Below are 26091 nucleotides of genomic sequence, written 5' to 3'. Positions count from 1 at the left end.
GGAGTTTTCCCACTTATGATTGACAAACCTTCTCCCAGAATTAATGTCTCTTTTTTCTTATATTGCAGCTTACCTAACCCAACTAAAATTCAAATCTACTTGTAGTTACCTTCAAATTACCTTCAAATGTTAATGTTAATGTAGAACGAATTAAAGGCTTGCAGACATTATTGAATAAACTTGTGTAAATATATTGTTCTAGATTTTAGGAATGACATTTGAAAGTTGAAACAGAATGAAAAATGAAATTTAAAGCGAAACTAAAATTAGTATGATATGAGAAATAGAGACATATCACATCAGAAAGTTGATCAATGAGTTGGAAATATGGAGGGGATAAGATTTGCAGAAATCTGAAAGATTTAAATGGGGAATAGCCTTAGCTTTGAAACTGTGAAAAAAATGAAAGGTGTTTGTCAAGATAAAGAAACAACCTCAACACTCACAAGAGATTCCTTTCTTATCAATGGAGTGAAGTGAATGTGTGTTTGGCCATTGCCTTTTCACTTCTCTTATAGATAGCCATCTTATCAATCAAACGCATGGATTGCGAACACTCATCTCCACCACATCTTTATCTTGCCTTTGCTTCTTTAATATTCTCTTCTTTTTCTTTTTACACAATCAAAAACTAAAAAAAAAAAAAAAAAAAAAAAAAGAAGAAGCTAGATCGTAAAACATGTTGATCGCCGTGCGTTCTTTGTTGTAAAAATAAAATACCTTTACCCTTTAGAAAGTTGTAATATTATCTTTAGCTTTTTATAAACCTTTCGAAACTATTGTTGGAGTGAACTTGTTTTATAATTATAATCGAGATGGTAAGCAAATAATTGGTAATTTAGCTTAAATATTGAATGAACTAAGTTTCTAATACATAATGAAAGAATTATAACTATGTGTGCATCTAAAAATATGTTTTGAAATGAATCTAGAAATTCATATTCATCCGTATCTTTAATGAATTATATATTTACGTGTATGATGGTAGTTGAATGATTTTATTTTAAAGTTGGAATTGGACCATTTAGATGAAATATTGTGTCCTTTCAAGTGGCTTTTTAATTAGTTTAAATAGAGTTGAAATTTCAAAAACAGGACTTTGAATTTGAACGAAATTTCTTAGACTTTATGCTTTCTTTGTATTCTCATGTTTATAATGTATGTTCAAGATGTTCAATCGAGTTTGATCAATTAGGTCGTGGAAAGTTCAAAATTTTGAAGTTAAGAACAAGTTTTCTTTCTTCTTGTTCCTTTATATAGTAAATCTTTCAAGCCAAATATGTTTAGTTTTCATCAAGTTGTTTACCAATTTGTTAACTAAGGTATTCTTATTATTGTTGTGGAAATTCACCTAATATACGAAAGTTCTCGTACGTGATTATGGTAATTTCCTTTATCACAAGAGTTGGAACACAAAACAATGTAACAACAATTTTGAACAAATATTGTTTCAAAGGTTCAAAAGTTGTTTAAAATTCTACTTCTAATAGTACGTTGTGAAACAAACAAAAATATTTATAGACAATTTTATAATTTAGCCCAACAAAAAAACTAATCTTCAGTTAAAATATTAATTTATTCAGTTCAATAGTTTAAAAGTTGACGAATTAAAATAGATTTTTAAAATTAAACTTTAGACCTGAAATGAAATAAAGGAAAACAAAATAGAATAAAGTAAAATAGAAGCTTTAAATGCTGAATATTCTTTTTTTTTTTAGCTTTAAATATAATTGGTTTACACAAAAAGAATTGATTGAAGTATATATTTGGTCTAAGTATTTTCAATGTTTGTTATTAATTTTGAGATCACTTTTTGAAAGACTTAAAAGTGATTTTAGATTAGAAATTTATTATAAACACATAAACACTATTTATTTATTTTGTCTTGTATTTTAAATATAATAAAAGAAATTAAAATATTTGATAAAAGTATTTAGAATTGAAGAAAAAGAAAAAGAAAAAGGAAAAAGTGACAGTTGAGAAAGGAAATAATTGGGGGAATTGGCTGGTGTTTTTATGATGCAAAGTTGGGAAATTTCTTTTGTGTGGACGCAAAACCAAAGAGCTAAAATGTGTGGATGCAAATGTTGAAGAAGACGACGACGACGACGACGACACCCTTCCACTTTCACCACCACCGACCCCTTTTCTCTCTTTCTTCTTCTTCTTCTTCTTCTTCACTCTCTCTTCCATTCTCAACCCCTCTTTTTCCAATGGCCGATTCTCTCTTCTCTACCCTTCCCGACGACATTCTTCTCAACATCTTCTTCAAGCTCGAAGACGATCCCCGCAACTGGGCTCGTTTAGCTTGTGTTTCCACCAAATTCTCCTGCACAATCCGCAACATCTGCTGGAAAACCAAGTGTTCCAACGCTATCCCTTCTCTCGTTTCCGATCTTCTCGTCGGGGACTCTATTCCTGCTGGTGGTTGGGCTTCCCTTCACAAGCTCGCTGTTTGTTGTCCTGGCCTCGTCCATTCCGGTGTTCTTCTTGAGAATTCTGATTTTGGGCTTGAGCGGGAACTGGGTCCGGATGAAAATTACATGAAATTGGGTTCTTCTCAATACTCCCAGCCCGAATCCAACCCTTCTTCTACGGCTTTATTTGAGGTTAATTCTGATCTCTCTGCTTCTGCTTCTGCTTCTGCTTCTGCTTCTGATTGTGCTTGGTCTCTTTACGACGATCTGTATTTGGATACTATGTATAATGATTCTGAAGCCCCTGATGTTCTCGACCCTCAAATTGGTTCTACCAAAGTGGAAAAAGGGGTTTTTATGACGGATAGGGAATTTTGTGTTTCAAAGAGGAGGAAGATCTGCAGGTCTATGCGGTCGCATTTGGCATCTGGGGTCTGGAATTTAAGCAGGGAGCAAGGGAATAAGCTGCTTCGGAGTCGATTTCGAGGTGATTCTCTTTACATTTGTGATTGGCCTGGATGTGTTCATATTGAAGAGAAACGGAATTACATGCTTTTTAGAGGGATTTTCAAGAATTTCAAAGGGTCTCATGTTTGGAGAACCATAAAAGATGGGAATAGGAACAAAATTGATCTGAATTGTGCGTTTTGTTCTTGTAAAGAGACTTGGGATTTGCATTCTGCCTTCTGTTTGAGGCGGGTTTTTGGTTATCATGATGATGGTGAGCCAGTTGTTCGAGCTTATGTCTGTGAGAATGGCCATGTCTCTGGAGCTTGGACAGATCTGCCATTGTACACTTGATTTTCACTTCTGCTTTTCCCATCATTCCTCATTCAATTTCCATTAACAAACATTAGAAAGAAGTGGAAGCAATGTTTTGGTAGCGCTTTTGTCTATAATTTAATATCATTTATTGCTTAACTTCTTTCCTTTTCTTGCCCGTTTCCATGAACTGAACACGAGTTTCCATTAAAACCGTTGCTATAGGTTTCATCTCTGAGGTACGATATTACTTGTATGAGGCCTATACATTTGAGTTTTACATGTTTCATTTAACCGGTAGCTGCTAAGGAGAGATAGCAGCTGAAATTTTGAGGACAAGAAGATATTTTAAGGAAATTTCCAGTTATAAGATGAGGAATAGCATAGCTTCAATTTTGGAGGATGATGAGGAGAAGTTCAAATGAAGCAACACTTAAAAGATAAGTTGAAACAAGAAACCTTGGTATTTTGTGCTTATAATCTTCTGTTTGTATTTGGTTGTTGTTAGGGAGCATTGTTTCCCAATTACTTAATTTAATGAAAGAAATGCTAAAAGACTATGTTCAGAGATTTGTAGGGCCAACCAAACTGTGTTTGGATGATCTATTTAGTGCTTTCTAGGTGTTTTTGGGTTAAATCAGTTCTTCTACAAGCACTTTCTTGAGTGATTCTTTTAGAAGTATTGAAGTATATTACTTTTGATTGTTGACAAATGTTCTTAAATCCAATCTCAAAAGTCATATGTTACTCTTATTATTGAGTCCCTCGTTGCTTGTGAAGACTTAAGAGTGTAAAACAAGTTATGTCCGATACCTTATAGAACTCCAACCAATGCATTATGACAGTAATCTTGACCATAAATATGGAAGTTGGAACATAATAAGAACTATCGAAAATTTGAGCGGTGTTGGAAGGAGTGAGGAATCAAGGATAGAAATAGGATCGTGAAGGTTGAAAAGAGTAAGAAATAGTGTTGGGTTGAAAACTTTAAAAACAAAGTGAGTTTGACATTACAAATCATGTCCAAAATGCTCAATTCAAACATAGATTGAGACGTAGATGAAACCGAACTTTTTTCATCATCTTTGGGTAGAATCTCACCAATAGAGGCCTATTTGATTTGCTATCACTCTAGGCATAAGAAGTAACATTCCACATTCAATGGGCAAAAATCCACTAAAGGTATATGCACCTTTTTCAAGTAAAATATATAATGGGATCCAAACCACAAAATGGTCCAAAGAGAATAGAACACTATTCTCTCAATTTTTCAAGGAAGCATAGAATAAAGAAAACAAAGATTTGGGGAGATTCTTCATTTGTGTATTTGTGTAGAGATCTTTGAAGATGCTTCTAGTTAAATGTCAAAACTTTCACTCAAGGACTAAATCAATATTTAAAAAATGAAACATTGGAATTCACCCTCAACCTTTAGACCAAACAAAAGAGTACCATATGAATCTTGAACGAAGTGACACACCAATCCCACCATTTGATTAGTAGTTACTTTTTTTAATTTTATTGTGTGACGTATTATTATCGACTATAGGATTTGTTGATTTATTGAATACAATGTAGAAAATATCATGAGGTAAATAGAAATTTTCTATCGATTTGTTTATAGACGAATATTCTTCCTAAAGCTTTTTCTAATGAGAATTTCTTCCCTTAAGAAAAACAATTGAAAATTTTGGGTATAATTTTGACTAATCTAATTTTTATTATTTTTAAATGTTAGTGATTGATTTGTGGAATGTATGATATAAAAATTTCTTGTAGCATCCATTGGTTAAGATATGATACAAATATTTAAATGGATTCAATGTAGTTTCAATTTTCTCTTTTTTCTTTGTTGGCATTTCTTTCTACTCATAAACATCTCTTCTCTAACATTTGGCTTTTGGGGTAGTTGAAGGAATAGTACTTTAGGGCAAATAATCAAGGTCCTAACTATTTTGTTTTTGTTTTAAAAAATTAAGTTCGTAGACTCGACGTCTATCTCCAACTTTTTTTTCTTCGTTATTCAACCTTTTAAAAAACCAAACAAACTTTTGAAAACTAAAAAAAGTAGTTTTCAATAAATTGTTTTTGGAATTTGACTATGAGTTCAACCACTGTATTTAAAAAATATGTAAATCATTGTAAGACATGAAGAAGAAACATGCTTAGTTTTCAAAAACAAAAACAAAAACCCAAATGGTTACTAAATGGAGACTAAGGGATAACAACATTTTAAAGAATTACAAATTTAGCAAAATCTATAAGGAGTAAACTCTATTGCTGATAGAATACTATTAGCGATATAATATATCACTAATAGACTTCGAGACCTAGATCTAAACTTTGTCATTTTACAATTTCTTTTGAATGATGTTATATCTATTAGTACTTTTGGCTCGATTACTATATTTTAACATAGATTTTGTTTCTTATTAACACGGTATGCCTAAGCTTTATTAACATCAATTTCATGACTTTTAACTTCGTGATTTGCACTCTAAAAAAACATTGCAATGTGCGTTCAACATCTAAATTTGCAAGATTAAGCCATTTCACTCATTGTTGCACCCAATGCTTGCTTTGTATTCCTCTACACTCCTCCCTGGGTATAACATTTCTCTATAACTTATTTTCCAGTCTCTTCTAGTCTATTCATGACCAACTCCAACGAAAACCATGTTCGACCCCAATGTCGATGGTTGTTACCTTTGCCAACCACTTCGACAATTACCTCAAACGACCACCAATGCAACCATCTTTAGCGATCACTATGAAGACTAGTTCGTAGTATTTAATTGCATTCTTTTATAGTAATTTGACATTAATAGAAACTCCTCTGTATATCCACAAACCAAACAAACTTATGTATATTTTAATTCATTTAATATAATATAATAACTTGCCAATTTTTCCTTTTTCATGAACTGTCATTTTAATGAAAACCAACCATCCTTTTTCTTGGATGCATGTATCTAAGTTGGCAATTCTTAAACACAATTCAATATGAGTAGAAATTAAAGTAAAATACAACTCTAAACCCGTAAAGAATGGCATGTTAAGCAAATAAACAACCTAAAATACATAAACTTTAAAGTCATACTAAAACAACTTGCACTTCTAACACAAACTTTCAAACTAAGAGATTAAAATAGTCACTCCTCAAACACAAATTTTCTTCTCCTCTGGAGAGACTATTATAACACTATAAACTAAATTATAATAACCAACTATATACATGAAACAACCCTCAAACAAATGTGCTCTTATTCATTCATTCATTCATCCCAAAGCATGGAGGGTAAGATTAGCCATCATTTGAAGAAGAGGAAGAGGGGACTTAGTAAGAATATCAAGCTTAGACCTAAAGGAAGCATGTTGATAAAGAGATAAACTCAACATACCCAACTCCAAAAGAGACAACCTAGAAGACAAAAGACCCTCCCAATAAGATGGTTCCAAATCAAAGAAGGCATTGAAAAAACCCCTAATCCCATCCAAATCAAGCCTCACCAAAATCTCCATACCAAAGCAATAAAACTCCCTCACATTTCTCTCCTCCATTGGCCACACTCCTTCCCAAACCCTCCCCTCCAATGCCCTCCCTCTAATCATCCTCCCACCGCCACCACCAACCCCCTCTGCCGCCACTCTCGCTATCCTCCCCGCCGCCCCCATTCCCTTAACCACCGCATACCCACTTGCCGGTTCACCATCCCCGCCACCCCACCTACCCCCACCACTGCCTGCGGCATCTTCGGCAGAGCACCCCCCATCGGAATCACACATTTCTCCTCTTCTATAATTCTCTTCACCTTTATCCCCAAATGCCGCAACCTGGCCGCCATCCTCTTTTTCACTGCTGTGTACGGCATCGCCGGCCGGCCGGCGAGGGAAGTCTCTTCGAGAAAGATTAGGTTTGAATCGAAGGGCATTGCGTAGAGGAATGTTGGGAATTTTTTGTTGTCTTGTCTTAGGTATGGTTCGTTGTTCAAATGAGTGTCTCTCCAATCCATTAGAACCATTTTGTTTAGATCGAATGGGTGGTGGTCTACTTCTGCTAAAATTCCGTGGGCGATTTGAAAGGCGCAGTTTCTTGGGTTTGATTCTGAGTACTTTGTGAATTTGCTTGTGAAACCACTTGCGTCGATTACTAAGTTTGATTTTATTTCGGTTCCGTCGTTGCAAGATACTGAAGATTCAAATTGTTGGTGGTTGATTTCCCACACTTTGGCTTTGTGGAACTTTACCCCTTTACTTATACATTCTTCCATTAGTTTCATCTTCAGTTTCTTCCTGCTCACCTGTGTTGAAAACAGAGAAAATTGTAAAAAACACTCCTAATTTTTATCATGAGTTTCTATTTCATCTTTTAAACTAAATTAACAACACATAAACACCAAAGATGAGATCAGGTTAAGTGGTAAGCACCTGAGCGTAGGGGCGATCCAAATACTTGACTTTCTCATCACTTAAATACACTGAAGCCATAGGCCAAGTCTTGTGTAAGCAATCTTCCAACCCCAGATCCTCAAACTCATCCACCCAAACGCCATAGTTATTAGACCAAGGAGAAAGCGGGGAAGGATCCACACAGCACACTTTGATTCCAAAGCCACCAAGTTGCTCAGCGACACGCAGGCCAATGGGGCCAGCGCCAACGACCACCACGTCGAAGCGGGAACGATCATAATAGGGGTGAAACAAGGGGAGATCAAGCTTAAGGGGTTGAGGTTTGGACTCAGGTTTAAGGTCAAGAAAGTTGTCAAATTTAGCAAAGGTGGAGTGAATTTGGAAGCGGTTTTTGGATGGTGATTGAATTGGATATGAGGGGAGTCGGGGAAGACATGAAAACGGTGAAAGAAGGATTTGGGAATTTGCCATTGAAATAATGGAAACAGGAAGTCTTCTTTGTTTTCTTCCTTTTTTCTTTGGTGTAAAACATGGGGGGAAAGTGTATAGACAATGGAGGAATCTTGAAGTGGCACAATTGAAAACATTCCATATATTTCTTATGCGTTTGTTGCGTCGTTTAGCGTTGTTATAGCAATATAAAAGGCAGGTAGGTTGTAAATGATTTTAGTTGTTTTTGAGTAAATTACACCTTATAGATTTTGATTGGACAACTTAAATTTTAATTGAATAAGTTGAAGGCATTTGGTACACAATTCAATCAAATGCATGACTCTCTTATAATACTATATGTTGGTTTAAGTTAAAAAAGAAAAAAGTGTACATAATGAAAATCCATAATTTATAGAAAACTGGGTTTTAAAAGCATGAAATAAGTTATCTTGCAGTGGTGAGTTCTATCTTTGATTTTACTATATTTTATAAGTTTTTTTTATTCATTTTGCCTCGTTAAAAAGGTTGTCCTCTAAATCATAAGGAACAACAACAAGTTCAAATCGTGATACAATCAATATCCATATATGAGTACTAAAAGAATCAAAACTCCAATCCTAATTTGAAGAAGTTGATTAAGAAAGGCAAATACCTGGATAACAGAAAGCATTGGGGCACCATGAACTATCTTCTACTTCTTTTCCCAATTTGCCACTCTCTTCAACCACATATATATTAGATTATATACATTTAATTTGATACTTGAAAATGAAGGTTGCATATCTGCTATTTTAATTTCAAAACAATTAAGGAGATAATCAGCATCTTAGTTCTGTTGAGGCCCATTTTGAAGAACACGAGATATGTCACAAAGTGATGGTAAATGCTTCAATTGTCATAAGTTTTCAATTAACTAACCCCCAAAATCACAAGACTACAAGTGGCCTGTTATTCTAAAGATAATAATTTCAAACTCAAACAGTGTGTTGGTAAAATAAATACCACTAATTAAATAATGTCATTTCCAATGTAATCACAAGTATTTATAGATTAATGTAAAAAATAATTAGACGATAAAAAATGTTATTAATTACCTTAGTTTTTAGTGAAAATGTTCCTAGAACGGGTAATACATAGGAAAATGAATCAAATTAAATTAAACAAACAACAAAACTTTACCATGTAACAAGCTATACGATTCCGCGTTTTTGTTAGATGAACAAATATGAATATATATAACTTCGAATGCATCTACGTATATTTTTAGGGACTTTTATTAGTGCGTTCATCAACCATACACTTTAATAAATGATAAATTTAAAATTTTGGTATAATTTATAGGTATTTTAAATTAATTTTACTCCGATTTGACCATAAGATAAGTCTTTTTTCAATTTTTTTCTTCCTTCTCTCTCCATCTCTTTGCTCTATTTCCCTCCATGATTCTCTCGTCTTTTCATTCTGCATTAGTTCTTTATACTTTGTCTTTGGTTACAACCATCTTCCCTTCTCTGTATTTAGTCGGCAGCAGCAGCAACAACAACAACAAACGGATTGTTTCGCCTTCCTTGTAAGCATAACACCAAATATATCAATTGCAGAAGAAGACAAAGAACCCACAAAGTGAGCAACAGCCACAAAATAAAAAGAATAATCCAAGAAAAGGACTCGGTGCAAACATCAACCAAGTATATATATATATATATACTATTTGTTTTCTTTTGTATTGTACAGTATGAAAATGGACTTTTCATACTTTGTGGAAAAGTTCAAAGAAGAAAGGTGTGGTATTGATGTTTGAAGAAACATAGAGGGAGAGTACTTTTTTTTGTTGTGAAATTGAAGCCATCGTCGCTCCTTTAAGCTTCTGTGAGATCACTCATTCTCATGGCTGATTGCTTGTAATTAATGATGTTATTTGGTAAATGAAATGAAATGAAAGTATATTAGTCTGTGAAGAGATCAGAATTATTAACTATTTGTTTGTGTTCGATGTTGGTATCAGGAGCCAAAAAGCTGAAAGAGGAGGGGGGGAAAGGATGTCAAATTTGGGTGTCACAATTGGGTTATTATTGTTGTTGACTTTGTTATTTAATTCAAGTTTAAAAGTTGTTGCTGTTATTGATGATTATACAAGAAGTGACTTTCCACCCACTTTTGTTTTTGGATCTGCCTCAACTGCTTACCAGGTTAACTCTACTTTTTTTTTCTTTTTGGTATGTTTATAACCTTAACTTTGATGAGAGATTTTAGTTTCTTTAGCTTTGGATAAAAGGTAGAGGGAGCAGCTTTTGAAGATGGAAGGACAGCAAGCATTTGGGATACTTTTGCCCATTCTGGTATGCATATCAACTCATTCATCATTTTGGGACCTTTTTTTTTTTCCCCTTTTCTGGGTGCAGAAGAAATGAAGTCATTATCTTTATCATTATCGTTATTTTTAATCTATGGTTAAGTTGATGGACCTGGAGGAAATGGTGATGTGGCATGTGATCAGTACCACAAATATAAGGTATGTATTTGACTTTTGTGGAAGAGAATTATTCACTTTTTGTACTGTTATTTTTGTTATGCTTTGGTCTATGATTTTCATTTTGTAATATGTCTTCTACCTTGTAGTTTCTTAAAGACTTCTCTTCCGACTTGATAAAGGTCTTTAACTTTCAACTTTTTAGAGGATTCGAGTAATAGCTTATTGAAGGCTTTTGACTTCTAGCTCATCAAGTCCATAGATCTTGAAAGCGATTTTTGTTTTCAAGGTCTTCTAGACCTGTTTTCTTGTCTTTTTGGAGTATTCAAATGAATTTCAAGTCTTTTAAAGAAATGTTTAATCTTTGAAGTCCTCGTGATCATTTCTGTCTTCTTCTTATCTTTAAAGTCTTCAAACTCCTTAAAAGAAGGTTTGGTCTCAATCTTCCAGGAATTAGGCTTTAATTTTTTAAGACTTTAGAAAGCTTTCTTTTGGCCTTGGATTTTGAAACTCTCAACTATCTAGAAGGAGTTTAGTCTTCGTAAACCATTCTCAAACTTCCATATTTCGGCTTTATGTGAATTTGTTTGGATTCAATCTAGACTATGGATTCGGGAGTCATAACTGTAGTAATCGAACCCAAAGTATTGGTCGAGCGATAAAACACAATGCAAAGTAATTTACAAATATTTGAGAATAAAAATTTACCAACAACAATGTCTTATCATTGATGGATTTTACTATAGACTTAATTATTACCCCTAAAACGACTATAATTACCATTCCTTTGAATTCTCACGCCTATCCCAATTACTTTATTGAGTATAGATTTACTTAAACATAATTCAATTTTATTTGAATGAACTCAAACGCATTGTCACTCAATAAAGAGGATATATGACATCTTTAAAGCAATCATTTTCGTTACTTAATTTAACTAGGGAACGCGCGGATTAAAAATTATCCCAAAATTAATAATACGTGAATTTGTAGTTAATTTAAAATAATTTCAGTTTAAGATTAAAAAAATTGCATTACTTGCTGATTTCTTAGCCTAAATAGACTTAGTTCATCTCTATTTGATTAGGATTATTAAGTTAATCTTATGTTTGTTAATGTAGGAAGATGTGAAATTGATGGTGGATGTTGGACTTGATGCTTATAGATTTTCCATCTCATGGTCAAGACTTATTCCAAGTAATTAAAATACCATTATTATTAGTCTTTCTATACATTTTTATTATTAAAAGAAAAGAAAAACAAACAAAATAGAAGATTAATAGAGAATATGACTTCACATTTTTGTGTATTTGTCAGGTGGAAGAGGACCCATAAACCCAAAGGGCTTAGAATATTACAACAATCTCATCAATGAACTAATCAACCATGGTTTGATTGTTTTGTTGTTGCCAATTTTATATCAATCATGCATTAATTTACATATATATAATTATTTTGTATAAACTTCTTATTTTATGTTATTGTGTTAAATATATATACAGGAATTCAACCCCATGTAACATTGCATAACTTTGATCTCCCACAAGCACTTGAAGATAAATATGGGGGATGGGTCAGTCCAAAAATTATGTAAGAAGCCTACGTTATATTCCTCTTCGTTATCTCTCAATTTCAGCACGTAAAAATGAGAATTCAGACTAAATATATAGAGACTTTTAGAGTCGGGTGTAATAAGATACATTTATGTTGACATTGTGTTTGAATGTGATCATAATGTAGAGAAGATTTCAAGGCATATGCAGAAGTATGTTTTAGAGAATTTGGAGATAGGGTGTTGCATTGGACAACTGTAAATGAGGCCAATGTGTTTACATTGGGAGGATATGACATGGGGTTTGTGCCACCTAATAGATGTTCATCTCCATTTGGTACAAGGAACTGCTATAAAGGAAACTCCTCAACTGAGCCTTATTTGGTTATGCATCACTGTCTTTTGGCTCATGCATCAGCTGCAGCTTTGTATAACACAAACTACAAGGTAATTCTTTCTTTTCCCTGGGGAATTGCATGCTTTTGTTTTTGTTGGCTTTAGAAAATAGTTTTGAACTTACAAAAGAAAGTACTATGTATATACAGCACAAACAACATGGTTTTGTTGGGATCAGTGTGTATCTCTTTCGGTTTGTTCCTTTGACTGACTCTAAGGAAGACGCAAAAGCTGTTGAAAGGGCCTATGAGTTCCTTCTCAACTGGTAATAAGTTCTACCTTTATTGGATTGAATACCTATTTGAGCTTTATAGGGTTTGATCATATTAGATAATATGACAATGAGACAACAATAGCTTATCTATATCCTTATAAGAAGTGTGATCATAAGGTTTGATTGTTTGATATACATGTATGTGTAACACTTGCTTTTACTTATAGGATGCTTCATCCATTGGTGTATGGTGAGTATCCGAAGTTGATGATAGAAAGTGTAGGTTCAAAATTGCCAATTTTCACGAAGGCTGAGAGTAGTCTTGTGAAGGGATCTGCTGATTTCATTGGGATCATACATTACCAAAATTGGCGTGTCAAGGATGATCCTCAAAGCCTGATGATGCAAATTAGAGACCTTGGAGCTGATATGGGAGCAAAAGTAATGAGTATGTTTTAATACTTTGTAATCCTTTCGTTTCTCGTTTTTTTTTTTTTTTTTTTAAATATAAACACTATTTTTCTTACACATGATTAGAGTTGGAGTCTTAGTCAATTCCTAAAAACAAAACAAAGTTTTTGAAAACTATATAGGTTTGTGTTTTAATTCATAGATAACAAAAGCATGAAATTAGAGGTTGATTGATTATTTATAAGGTTATCTATCAAAAACAAAAAAGAAAAAGCACTAGAGTGGGAAGGAAAATTAACTAGTTGGAATTACTTTTTGATATATGCAGTGTTGAAGGAAACTGTCACAGCCCCTGAGGTAAGTGCTGCCCAGTTTAATCAGTGATAAGAAAAGATTTCTTTTATAATTTATGTAATGTATAAACATTAGGGTTTATTAAGTTAAGTTTTGAGGTATAAAGATGAATGAATATATAGTTTTGAGTTACATTTGTAGAGCCTGCAAATCATGATAGAGTACTTGAAGGAAGTTTATGGGAACCCTCCAACTTATGTCTACGAAAATGGTGATCACTCTCTCCCTCTCTCGTCATTTTCAACCCTCCATTATGCTTTACTTCAATACACTTGTGAAAGTTTAGGATTCAAATTGATGCCTTTATATCAATTCAAGTTCCATTTGTAATGTCTTTGTTAGGACTTCCAATGAAAGTTTAGGATTCAAATTGATGCCTTTATATCAATTCAAATTCCATTTGTAATGTCTTTGTTAGGACTTCCAATGAAGAGAAGCTCAATGTTAGAAGATGTGCCAAGAGTGGAATATATGCATAGCTATATTGGTGCCGTTCTTGATGCTTTGAGGTACATCTAATGTTCTCTTTGATTCATAAATAATCATTTATATGTGCTTTCATTTTATAATTCATCAATTTCATTTTCTTATTTGTGATATTACGCATTTTGAGTTTCTATTTTGAAATTGTTGCAGGAATGGGTCGAATATAAAAGGATATTTCACATGGTCATTTCTCGACCTATTTGAGCTATTAGATGGATATTATTCAAGTTATGGATTATTTTATGTGGACTTGGACGATCCAGATTTGAAAAGATATCCTAAACTCTCAGCACAGTGGTATTCAAACTTTCTGAAAAGAAAGACTGTATTTTAAATGGAGTTCTCGAGCTCAAAAACAATCCAACCATTCTTACTTCTTAATCATACATACTATGTAATGAATAACACAATTTCTAATCATACATACCATGTAATGAATAACACAATTTCTAATCATACATACCATGTAATGAATAACACAATTTCGAATAAAGTGTAACGATGGTGATTTGATGCCACAAAAATTACATTAACTGCTCCATTTTTACTTATGTGGTTGAATAAGTGCTTCAATGTTAAAACAATTATGTTCTAATTCTTTTTTATATACTTTTATAATGTTCATCTTTCATTATTCAAACAATTTGTATATTGTTTTATAATGTAAGAAAAATATTTTTGGTATTTATTATATAGCATTCATAACTTATTTATTCACAATTACTTCCTCCCATGACCGAATGTAAGAAATTATTTGTATTTCTAACTATTCTCTTTAAACGTTATTGATCACAAGTATATAGTAAAGGAAGAAATTTGAAAGCTATGTCTACAGTCTTAATTTTAAAAACTAAAAATATTTACTACATGAACCTCAGTTTTTCAAACTTACAAAATTTCAAAAACTAAAACAATAATCTTTAAAACTTTTTTTGATATAGAATTGGGTTAATAGTTTAAAAAAAACACACACACTAAAGTAAACAAGGAAAACAACCACAAGTTACAAAAAGCAAAATGCAATAACTAAGGTGTTATACTAAGGAAAAAAGATGGTTAGAGAGACTTCTTCAACAGATCAATACTAATAATTGTTCTTCTTCTCTTTTCCTTTTCTTTTGAGTATAGCTCTTCCCACTAATTGATTGGGAAGCAATAATAAGCAATAAGCTTACAAAATCTACTAAATTTTCTCTAAAAAAAACTGAGCCAAATGCTCCCAAAGAGTAATGATAGATTGAGAATGCTGACAGTTACCAAAGCAGCTGATGTGAAGGTTGCTACTCCATCCTTTCCATATTAGGATGCAAAGGCCTTGTTTTCTACCGCCATCTTCTAACTCATCGAAAACAAAATGTGAGGCCAAGGATAACTATGCCATTGAGTTTCTGCTCGAGAAACAACGTCGAGAAGCCAAACAAATTGCAAGACAGCACATTTAAAGTTCAAGGGATCGATTGGCATACTCCTGAACCAATGCACCAAAAAGTGTTGGCCTCTGAAGCAACTGAGAGGGCCTATCAAATTCTCTTGCTTTCCCTGTTCAATGTTGAGTAAAAACATGTTATTTGTTATTCCTTTAGATGGTTTTGAAATCTTGTTGAGTTAAGAAAACTTGCCTGCATCAATAACCAAAACTCGGTCACAATCCATGACTGTGGGAATCCTATGAGCTATGCTTATGATTGTGCACGATCTAAAATCTTCTCGGATGATATTTTGAATCAAAGCGTCCGTTTTTGAGTCGACTGATGCAGTTGCTTCATCCATGAACAAAAGCCTACTTCGTTTTAGCATGACCCTCCCTAGGCAGAGAAGCTGCCTCTGTCCCACACTCCAGTTTTCTCCGTTATCAACAACTGATGAGTTTGGCAACAAATAATTGTTAGAGACCATCCATCATTCATTACTTTTTAAGATTAGAGAAGATGAAATTATGAGATAAGCACCTGGAGAATCAAGTTTCTCAGGCTTTGAAGCCACGACCTCTTTAAGCTGGCACCGATCCAAGCTCTGAAAGAGTGATAATATTCAAGTATCGTCAACATATATTGAAAAGATCAAATTCAACAACGTAAAGATAAGATGGCAAACAATCATGGCAGAAATGAAATACTCATCGTGCTGCAGCATCAGCACTTCATATGTTTCAAATCTTTACGATAATGTGTGTTTTAACCAATGGACAAAGCATATAAACAAAATATGTGTACCTTCCATATCTCATCATCAGAATACTGGCCAATTGGGTCGATATTGCTTCTCACTGTTCCCTCGAAAAGAACTGGTTCCTGAGGAATAATCCCAAGCCGAGATCTTAGATCATGAAGCCCCAATGTGGAAATGTCAATTCCATCAATAACTATTTTTCCTGCTGAAGGTTCAACCAGTCTGAACAACACTTGGACTAGAGTCGATTTTCCACTTCCTGTTCGACCAACTACACCAATCTTTTCTCCTCCATGAATACTTAATGTGAGACCCTTAAGGACCAGAGGAGTGTTTGGCCGATATCGAACCTGTTCCTCAAGAAAAAATGAATTTAATTTTACGATATATCAGGGATTAGATCAATGCTTTGACGTATGGTTAATAACATTAGCACTTCTAGAAACATCTACATAGTTAGTAATATTACGCTGGAGAAAGAACACATGGTCTTAGGAAGAAAATGAAAGATAGCTCAAGAAGTAACCTGCAAATCTTTGATATCAACATTCCCACGGTATGGCCAGCTGGAGGGAGTAAGAGAGTCTTTAATTCTCCATGCAGCTTCTGGCGGTATAACAGAAAATTGTTTCACCCTCTCGACCGAAACCATTTTGTTCTCGATGAAGCAGCTCATATATATGGCCCAGAACATGACAGCGTTCAAAGACAACCCATATGACAATGTGAGACCAACATTTTCTGCAATAAGTAATGACAGTTTAAGCAACAATCTGACAAATTCTTAAGAAACCTGACATATTTTCTCGTGATGAAGAACAATTCACTTACCAGGCTTGATAATGGAGCTGGGTAGTAAGATCAAGAACAAAGTTGAAGTGCAGAACACTATACTTCCAAGAAATTCCAAACGGAATCCTAACCACTCATTGGATCCATTATTGTGGAAATCCATACGCAAATTGTTGTTTACTCGTCTAATGTTTTCTCCACCAAACTGATCTTGCTTCCTAAAAGAGCGAATGGTCATAACTCCTTGTATGCTTTCTGAGAAGTGGTGAATCACAGGTGCTTTAGTTATTGAGTCAAGGCGCGTCAATTCACGAGCCGTAGCAAGGTAGTATCCCTAGAGGACAAATGTGGTATAAATTCTGTGAGCTTTTCATGGGGTTGGTTGAACATATATTCAAGGGTCGTAATAAATTTGCCTTGTGATAAAAGAAGTCCTTACCCGGTACCAAACATTGAGATACACAAGAGGAATCACAAGGAAAATTGTAGGCCAAGCATACTGACATGTGACAATGAAGATACTGAGTACTGTAATGTACATTGCAGTAGCAATAGTTACGAAGAAGGGGATGAACACATCAATGTTCGTCTGATCATTTGAAGCCTAAACAAAAAGGAGAAAATAAAAGTTGGAACTTGGTAAGAAGAACTTGAATGTCATTCATACTAAAGGTAAAACAGTATCTATTTCAAAGAAAAATTGATGGTGGGAAAACTTACTCGACTTAGTATTCTTCCCGATGGTGTGGTGTCGAAAAATGACATGGGGGCGTGCAAGATACTAGAAAGAATTTGTGAAAAGAAAATCTGGGCTGTCTTGAGCACTATAAATACAAAAGTAAATGATCTAGCTACCACCAACAAAACTGAAAGGACAGCAATTCCAGCGTACACAGAAAGGAAAAATGTAGGATTGAAGGTAGAAGCACGCTCTGCTGAAGTTTCATATGCCAACCAATAATCACCAGCCATCAGAGAACCTTGCCACACTAGGGAAAGAAATATGGCCACTGCAGCTCCCCACCATCCATAAGCCACAGTGCAATAATGTTTATACACCTCCAAGCTAACACTACCAGTTGCCCTCTCCTCATCTTTGATCAGCTTTGATGAACCCTTTTCAGCCTCTGGTTGATCAACATGGCCATTTTCGCCATTGGCAGCTACCCTATGCTGGGAAGGCGAATGAGGAGGTTTAGGAGAAGAAACTTCAAGCGTAGGATTGCTGCTATCCACAATTTCCATGGAGGTTTCGTGTGCTGCAACTAGTGCCCCAAATTCCATTCCACCCTCAACTAATTCTTTGTATTTTCCAGATTGCACAATTGTCCCATCTTTCATGACCTAAGCCATAAAAAGATTAAAAAAGACCCAACGAAACCTCATATCAGACAACAGTATTTTGATAGATGTAATTGAGAAACCAAATATAGACAGTTTTCAAGCACTTACAAAGATTGCATCGACATTGTGCAAGAAATCGACTTGATGAGTAACAAGTATCACGGTCTTGCCTTTGAGGGCTCCTCTTACACATTCCTGAAGATACATAGTTATAGACCAAAGATGAGTTAGACGAGTTATGAGATTGAAATTGTAGGGAGGAAAAAAGTAAACATTTGTATGGGACCTTAACAAGCAGGAATCATTAAAATATGTAACATAATTGAAAAAAGAGCATACAATAAAAGTCATTTTTTTCACAAATTGTATTACTTTGTCGCTGTCATGAAAAAAAGTTGTATCATTCTCTACATAGATGAGTGCAGGGCGTACGAAGCAGAGTAGCGTAAAATAAAATATTTACCTTAAAAATTTCAGACCCAGTATGAGCATCAACGGCACTAAATACATCATCAAGAAGATAGATATCACAGTCCTGATAAACTGCTCGGGCAAGCTGTATCCTTTGCTTCTGCCCGCCACTGAGGTTAATACCGCGCTCACCGATCTCTGTCTGATCTCCATACTCCATCATTTCCAAGTCTTTTACTAAGCAACAAATCCTGACAACTTCCCTATATCTCTCTCTATCCATAGGCAATCCAAATAAAATATTCTCTTCAATGGTGCCATTTTGAATCCATGAAGTTTGAGCAACATATGCAGTCGTTCCACAAACATGAACCTGTTGCGGAAGTGTGCAACATAAGATATTAAAAAGTAATCATATATGTGTTTTTGTTTGTGTTCAGATTTAAATTGGATAGCTGATTTGAATATACAAGTCATAAATGGAGTAAAATGAACTTGTACTGCTAGCTTATCAAACATTTAAGCTCACTGCTTAAAACTTTCTAGGAGAAGAAACTATACCTTTCCCGACAATTTATGCATCTCACCAAGAATCGAAGCCAAAATAGATGATTTCCCCGATCCCACAGTCCCAACCACAGCTGCAAGTTCTCCCTTTTTTATCTTCAAATTTATGTCATGCAAAACTATTTCTCCATTTGTGTCGTCAACCCAGCTAAATCGGCCATTCTCAACTACCACAGCAATATTTCCATGGCATCCCTCAGTTCTTTCAACTGAATCTTCAACCAACTCTTTGCTCAACATGAATTGATCCAACCTCCCAAGTGATACCATTGCTTGTGAAAGTGATATCATCGCTTGAGGAAAGGTTCGGATAGGCTCTTGCAGCAACTTGAAGATAGTTGTCATTGTAAACACTACCCCCGCATCAAGTTTGACACCCAACAGTAGTGCAGCCCCAAAGGTGAGAGTTGATACAACAATTGGTGCACTCCACATGACTGTAATGTTACCAAACATTGAATACAAGAATTTGGTTAGCCATCCGAATTCCATTTCTCGAAACGCTTGAATTCTATTATCAAAGTGCTCCTCCCACGCTTGAAACTTGATCACCCGCATGTAATTCAGCATCTCATTTGTTGCCTTCATCCGTAAATCACGATTTTTCATTACATTGAATTGGAATCTATTGTTCCGCCGAGAGCCCAGCACAACAAAGATAAGAATACCAATAAGTCCAAGCAGTGTAACAAGTGTAGCAAAGCCTAGATAAGCAGCGAGAAGTACCAAACCAACGGTAACTTGTAATGGCATCAACCATACAGCATGCAGTTGGAGCATCATGTCAGATAGCTGCTGGGTATCAACAGCCATATAATTCACAATCTGTCCAACCCCATGATCCTGTCTGGAAGATGATGATAGCCTCAAGCCCTTCTTGTACAAAGAAGTAATAAGTGTGCATCGAATGAGCATGCCAGTCTTTTGAGAGTTAAAATTAAAGTGATGAGTAGTGAGAACTTCAAAAAATTTGGCAGCAAGAAGAATCAGTACAAGATAGTATCCTTCATATGGGGAGCTTCTTTTTCCACCGCTGAAATCTACGAAACGTTGAATAAGAACAGGCCCCACATACATGACACAAGTGCGTACAATAGCCAGAGAGGCAGTAAAGGCAATTTCCTTCCAAAAGCAACGAATCAAGGTCGTTCGAACTGGGTGACTGCACTTTTCATGAGGTTTGGGCCACTTTGATTCAAAGAGGGCTGACATTACCTCTGCTCTATGTTGAGGTGAAAGAGCTGGAATTTCTTCTAGTTGGAGAGGGGTTTTGTAACCTTTACTTAACAAGGGATTCATCCACAGCCAAAAGGCCTTTGATACAATAGATGCTGAAGCAAATGAAGACAGGTTCAATTTACTTGAGGCCAATTCAATTAAATCACTTTGTCCATCAAATTCTTCCTTGGCTGCTATAGCCACCAGAACCCCTGTTGATCCTTTAATGGAGACAAAAAGGAGAACTACTGACAACGGAAATGAGGCTATGGAAATTATGTCATCCAAAGTCAAATTGAGTTCAGCAGTTGCTCCAGTAGAGGCCAAACGCATAATTGCTGATGCCATAAACAAGGAAATTATTGCGAAATTTATGACCCAGTAAATTCGTAGCGTAAGAGGATGCTTAGAAGCTTTAAATCTTTTTTCATGGATTATCAAGATCGCAATAACTGCATGAGTCAATGCTTGAACTAACCAGAATGGACCATTCACAATCCTCCATGTAGATTGAACACTTGAGGAAAACGTCAAGATACTTATGACAAGGTAGCAGATGGTTAACATGCCAGAAACAATTAGAGAGAGTTTGAACAAGATGGTGGTCGTAATAAGAGGTCTATTGCTACCTATGAGAGGTTTGCTTATGTCGGAGTTCATCCGATCACCTGACCTGAATCGAGAAAACAGCTTCTGCAATGCAAAAGCTAAGAGTACAACCAAGAACAGAAGATCAACAGATGATAACAAAACTCTTTGAGCACAAGGTGAAAGGAAAATGAACCGTAACCATAGGAATATAGGTCCAAGAGCATGGTCCTCCCCCGAGGATTCAAACATGGAGCAAGAAGGTGAACTCAACCAATTAGAGGTAGAAGCCATGGCTGAAAATTATATAAGCACAAAACTAAATGATCATCCTCTAGTTGAACACCTTCCAGTTATTCCTCTGCGTTCCCTGAAAAGTGAAAAGAAAACAAAAGCAAAAGTCAGTTCATAATGCCAACCCTTGTTCTTCAACATTATACAAAGACTTCTGAAGCAATGAACAGAAAAAAAAATGATTACAGAACCAAAATAAAACTGCACCAAAACAAAAGTGCTTTGAAAAGAAAACTTGACATCCAATCAAATGGAAGAAATAAGAAGAAACCAAACTGAAGTAGCCATGTGATGAGAATATAAGTAGAAAAAATAGATGGAAAGGTAAGTTCCCTGGAGAACAACACTTGGTATCAGAGATAACGTTAACAAAAGATACCCTTTTTATTTAAAACTGACAAAATCTCATAACAATGAAGAAAGATTAAGTTTGTTATTAACAAACAAACGAAGCAATATTTAATAGCAGGAGAACCCAAAGAACCAGTTTGAAAGGAAGGTAACAGAAAAAGATACAATCTTTTGTCCAAAAAATGAACATACTTAAATTAGCATAGTACTTGTCCTGTATAACTCAAACTTTCACCCATTTTTTATCAGTAAAACCTTACAGAAATAAATAAATAAATAAGGTTAGTGTATATTAATATCCTTTTTTTAAAAAAACAAACTTCATTAGAACACAAGTCACTAATACAGCCCTCATCAGAAACAACAGAGGGAATCCAACGGGAAATATCCTCCCCCCAAAACAGAGATCACTTGATTAATATTCTTAAAATACACCATATTTAAAGTTTGATGTCCGATATCTCGAAAGAGGAAACAGTAGTTCCTTTAGAAAATGCACTAAATATACCCATAAAATACTAAACTACACATTAGTCAAGAAGGCTCTCAACTCAGTCAGTAGTTCCTTGCTCCTCCAACGATGTGTAAAGAAGTTTTAAATAATAAAGTAGAGTATATGACAACTACGTACTCTGAAGTCTGAAGCAACTCGTTTTTTTAATGGAAGATGTAAAGGGAGAAAAGGAAGGCGATAAAAACACAGAAAAAATGCGATACAACCAAGGGAAGCTTCAGCAAGGCCATATAAAAAGGACAAAAAACAAAATAAAAGAAAAGATAAAAGAAATAGACATGTCCATTTGGCTTATAGTAAAAGAAAAACAAGGACAAAAAAGGGATGAAAAAGAAAGGTAGCAAAAGTATTTATAGAAAGAAACCCCCCGTCTTTAAACCCAAATGGACAAAAGTAAAATTTGTCGTTATAACATGTGAAAAGCAGCAGCTCCATTTTGGTACTAAAAAAAAGAGAGGCTCCAAGGGAAACCCATTTGAACAATAAACACATTTCCATCAGAAGGAATAGTTTAACAAACCAGAGTTTTGAAGCAAAACCCAGATTAAGAAAAGGGTAAATGCATTGTTAAAACTCACCTAGAGCTACAAATAAAAATGGGATTTTCGAGCCAAGACCTGAAGTCTATCCAGTGAAAGAAATGAAGGAGTTATAATCAAAACCCAGATGAAGAAAAGAGCAAAAATGTGGATAAAACATGGCCACGCACACTCCTTGAAGTCCATTGAAATGGGAATTTAAGGGAGAGAGAGAGAAAAAAAAAAGAAAAGAAAAGAAAAGAAAAAAGGTTGGAGCCCATCCATCATAATTGTGTTTGACAATGAATATGACTGGTTTGATCCTTGTGAGCCATTAATGGTTGAAAAGCACCCAAGTACCAACTTTTGGCCATTGGCCATCTGTAAGCCTACCAAACTTTAAATATACAAAAAAATTTCAAGTTTCAAGTAAGAAAATTTCCAATAATTTGCAACCTCGTTCATTACTTGCCATAAACATGGTAGAGCACTGGAGCACACAAAATAATAAACAGTCATTTAATGACACATTCAAAATGCTGATAAGAGGCATAGATATTGTGGTTGTTAGAAAGCTTGGATCATACTACTATAGAATATTGATTCAATACTTTTGGTTGTTCAATTAACTTTTTTATGATATTATAGACACAAAACCAATTAAAATACATCATAGCATAAATGTTCATAAAATTCTCGTACGGACATAATTCTATTAATACTTTTTCTTACTATATTCGTAAAGATTCTATTTCATAACTTCAATTTTCTGCTTTGCTTTTTAAACACTTGCCTGACACCCTAAAGATCATGTTCCATGCATGCTAGATTCTTGTTTATCACTTTAATACTTATCTTGAAAATTAATAAATTTCTGTTCATATTTAAACCAGCCATGTCCTTCCAAAAAGAACCCTCATAGGTTCAGTATGAGCGATCACAAGGTTTCAAATTCTTTAAAAATTCATAGTGTATTTTGTTTCCGACTCTTTATTTGGTTCAACGAGTTTAACAAACCAACTCTATTAGAAAAACATTCACCTTATCTTTAAAGTTTCAAGTTCATCAACTGCTGATTCAACACCATACATATATAGCTCCATAGCTTACTAACATAATTTTTCAAGACCTTTTTTTTCATTTTTGATTAAATTAAAAATAAAAACAAAGAACAAAACACCATTTTAAAACACTGATTCCTTGTGACAGGAACATTCAGAGCAGATTGAAGGAATCGATCTGACATAAGATTCAAAACTTAAAAGATATTATATTATAATACCTTTAAAGATAACAAAGAGATTGGCTCTTCGTTTCCAAATATTGTTAAATAACAAAGATGTATTGTATTATCCAAAGAGACAGCTAAAAAGCACAAAAGATTTAGAAATTGAAAATCTGTCACCTTAAAAGAAGAGCCAACTCTAATCCCTACTAGCTAAAGTTAAAACAAGAAAGGGAAATTTGTTTAGAAAGATTTTCTTTCTTGTTTGATAATACCATTTCTTGAAGACAAAACTAGCAATAATAGCTAGCAATTCACAAATAATGGAGGAGAAGGGTTGATGAGCTCAATAATTGCATTGTAAACATTTTATGTAAGAGTAATTGTAAACTAATATTGCTTTAAAGAAAGAAAAATAAATAAAAATTAGTAACATGAATTAGATAATTTGATAAGATATAAAGATAGAGATTGAATTTGAGGATGGAAATCAACTATAGGATGAAGGGACACCACATGGACCAATTTCCAAAAACTTAGAAAAGACAGAATGAATTAAATCATACTTCCCAACAAAAGTTGTTAGTAACGTATTTGTGAACTAATTTTGATGATGTTTAGTTTTAATTTGAATGAATGTGATTAATTATGTTTAAAATGTCACTGACTTATACCTGTCTATCAATGTTAACGATAGAAACATGTCAATGACTATTAATATTCATTATCGATGGAAATTGAAAGTTTTGTTAGGTAAATATTTTATCAAATTTACTATTTTTTACCATTATTTTAGGTATTTTATTTACTTGCGAATATTATTATTATTGAGAAATTTTCAATTTATGTATCTCCATTTTAAGTTTTATATCCATTTAAACCTCAAATTAATAACTCTAAATTCATAATTATATCAATTTAAATCGTAAGCTTATATAAATTATGAATTAAAGTGATAAACTTTAAAGTGATATAATTATTCAAATTTGATATTTTTGCTTTTTATTATTATTTAATAAACTTTGATAAATAACAAGTGTCAAAGGGTGAAAAACAAAAAATTTGACCAAATATTTTCTCATTTTATTAGATTTATAAAAAGTTCCATAAATAAATTGATATTAAACTAAACTGAATCGAAAATATTAAAACTTACCAATGAAATAAGAGCAAAAGTTGAACAAAATTACAAAATGGAAATTAAAATGGCATTTTAATCCTTTTAAGCCATTGAATCAATTGTAAACTTGACTACGTGTTATGTCTCTCTACAGCCCCTTTCATTCATATCGTCTTCTTGACCCACAACCATCTTTAAATATCTAATCAATGAGCTTTATATTTGGGACTGCACCCAACTTCTTTTTTTATTTTCTCTCTCCATTAAAAAACCTGTTTCTGGAAAAAGTTGGCATTACTAGAATATATATTAGATTCTTCAAAGTAAACGCTTTTCTTTTTGTTTCGTTTTGTTTAAATCAAAGTAACTTTGTTGAATTTATGTATATAAAATAAAAAACCCATTAACCCATTTCAAAATCGCAGAAAAAGGCATTAAAAATCGCTGAATCTGGAAAACAGAAAACAAAAGACACTCAAACACTGTCATTAAACGTATCTAAGATTATATAAACTCGTCTGTTTTTCGACCTTGAAGAAAGCAAGGAAAAAAGAAGAAGAGGAAGAGAGAGAGAGAGAGAGAGAGTACCTGAAGTAAAAAGTTATAGAGAATCCATTGATGGAGAAATTGTGGTGCTGAGGGGGAAAAAGTGAAGAAGAGTAGAAGATATATAAAAGAGAGAGAGAGAGAAGAAGAAAGAAGGAAGAAGAAGGTGAATGGGAATTTGCTTGCTTGGAAAAAGTTGGAAAATATAAGTTTGGACTTTTATTCTTAGTTCCCTTGGTATTCTTTATTATTATCGCATTCTATGTTTGGGAGTGAAGAAAAGTTTTGTTGATCAGTTTGGCGTAGCCGATGTGGTTGATAAGGTGAGTGGCTCACAGCCGCCCATCATAACTCTCTATTTATTACTATTTTTTTCCTTTTCTTCTTTTCCACATTCGGTTTCAAAATATATTAATTTCATTCTAAATATTCACAAATGTATATTACATCAATAAACATTTACAAATTTAATTCCTTCTTTCTTAATTTAGTTATTGTTTACAGAAACATGAGTACTTTACAACCTATAA

The 26091-nt window shown here is 34.0% G+C and overlaps 4 protein-coding genes across 7 annotated transcripts; 2 read left to right on the top strand and 2 right to left on the bottom strand.

Moving 5' to 3' along the window:
* The first annotated feature begins 1998 nt into the window (after nucleotides 1–1998).
* LOC105435154 (phytochrome A-associated F-box protein) lies at nucleotides 1999–3888 on the top strand. Its single transcript, XM_011654630.2, has 2 exons — nucleotides 1999–3297; nucleotides 3405–3888. Exon 1 carries the CDS (start codon nucleotides 2079–2081, stop codon nucleotides 3216–3218), a length of 1140 nt encoding a protein of 379 aa, XP_011652932.1. The 5' UTR covers nucleotides 1999–2078; the 3' UTR covers nucleotides 3219–3297; nucleotides 3405–3888.
* Nucleotides 3889–6204: 2316 nt separating this feature from the next.
* Nucleotides 6205–8324, bottom strand: LOC105435153 (capsanthin/capsorubin synthase, chromoplastic). The gene is given in 3 exon segments (XM_011654629.2): nucleotides 6205–6886; nucleotides 6889–7480; nucleotides 7608–8324. Coding segments are annotated over 3 exon segments (1473 nt in total). The 5' UTR covers nucleotides 8061–8324; the 3' UTR covers nucleotides 6205–6458.
* Nucleotides 8325–9412: 1088 nt separating this feature from the next.
* On the top strand, nucleotides 9413–14437 carry LOC101214838 (beta-glucosidase 11-like). 3 transcript variants are annotated; one of them, XM_031884431.1, is made up of 14 exons: nucleotides 9413–9890; nucleotides 10027–10210; nucleotides 10297–10360; nucleotides 10478–10533; nucleotides 11613–11688; nucleotides 11809–11880; nucleotides 11994–12081; nucleotides 12232–12490; nucleotides 12589–12704; nucleotides 12881–13101; nucleotides 13393–13421; nucleotides 13560–13629; nucleotides 13837–13927; nucleotides 14055–14437. In XM_031884431.1, the coding sequence occupies exons 2-14, from the start codon at nucleotides 10061–10063 to the stop codon at nucleotides 14236–14238; spliced, it is 1476 nt and encodes a 491-aa protein (XP_031740291.1). In that variant the 5' UTR covers nucleotides 9413–9890; nucleotides 10027–10060; the 3' UTR covers nucleotides 14239–14437. The 3 variants fall into 3 exon arrangements, with proteins under 3 accessions (XP_031740291.1, XP_031740290.1, XP_031740292.1); XM_031884430.1 differs by having other exon boundaries at nucleotides 9413–9942; XM_031884432.1 differs by lacking the exon at nucleotides 9413–9890 and having other exon boundaries at nucleotides 9985–10210.
* A 470-nt stretch (nucleotides 14438–14907) lies between these two features.
* On the bottom strand, nucleotides 14908–25792 carry LOC101207205 (ABC transporter C family member 14). Of its 2 annotated transcripts, none has more exons than XM_011654627.2 (12): nucleotides 25604–25792; nucleotides 19182–21363; nucleotides 18673–18993; nucleotides 18318–18404; nucleotides 17586–18209; nucleotides 17305–17469; nucleotides 16905–17199; nucleotides 16600–16814; nucleotides 16118–16423; nucleotides 15854–15917; nucleotides 15524–15763; nucleotides 14908–15443 (listed from the first exon to the last, which is right to left on the bottom strand). In XM_011654627.2, exons 2-12 carry the CDS (start codon nucleotides 21285–21287, stop codon nucleotides 15343–15345), a joined length of 4524 nt encoding a protein of 1507 aa, XP_011652929.1. In that variant the 5' UTR covers nucleotides 21288–21363; nucleotides 25604–25792; the 3' UTR covers nucleotides 14908–15342. The 2 variants fall into 2 exon arrangements, with proteins under 2 accessions (XP_011652929.1, XP_031740289.1); XM_031884429.1 differs by lacking the exon at nucleotides 25604–25792 and adding an exon at nucleotides 22731–22876.
* Nucleotides 25793–26091: the final 299 nt, after the last annotated feature.

This window comes from Cucumis sativus, chromosome 4 (assembly GCF_000004075.3).
Source record: "Cucumis sativus cultivar 9930 chromosome 4, Cucumber_9930_V3, whole genome shotgun sequence".
Classification (NCBI taxonomy): domain Eukaryota; kingdom Viridiplantae; phylum Streptophyta; class Magnoliopsida; order Cucurbitales; family Cucurbitaceae; genus Cucumis; species Cucumis sativus.
The sequence above is the reverse complement of the archived record's forward strand: the minus strand, read 5'-3'. Positions and strand labels throughout refer to the sequence as shown.

Bases quoted from the DNA above. Each gene is read 5' to 3' on its own strand.
- LOC101207205 (XM_011654627.2), bottom strand. From the start codon at position 21,287: ATGGCTTCTACCTCTAATTGGTTGAGTTCACCTTCTTGCTCCATGTTT. The intron at 16,815-16,904 runs GTAAGTGAATTG...TACTTATTGCAG, and splicing joins CAGCTCCATTATCAAGCCTG to AAAATGTTGGTCTCACATTG. The intron at 15,764-15,853 runs GTGCTTATCTCA...CAAACTCATCAG, and splicing joins TGAGAAACTTGATTCTCCAG to TTGTTGATAACGGAGAAAAC.
- LOC105435154 (XM_011654630.2), top strand. From the start codon at position 2,079: ATGCAAATGTTGAAGAAGACGACGACGACGACGACGACACCCTTCCAC.
- LOC101214838 (XM_031884431.1), top strand. From the start codon at position 10,061: ATGTCAAATTTGGGTGTCACAATTGGGTTATTATTGTTGTTGACTTTG. The intron at 10,361-10,477 runs GTATGCATATCA...TCTATGGTTAAG, and splicing joins GGATACTTTTGCCCATTCTG to TTGATGGACCTGGAGGAAAT. The intron at 12,705-12,880 runs GTAATAAGTTCT...TTTTACTTATAG, and splicing joins TATGAGTTCCTTCTCAACTG to GATGCTTCATCCATTGGTGT.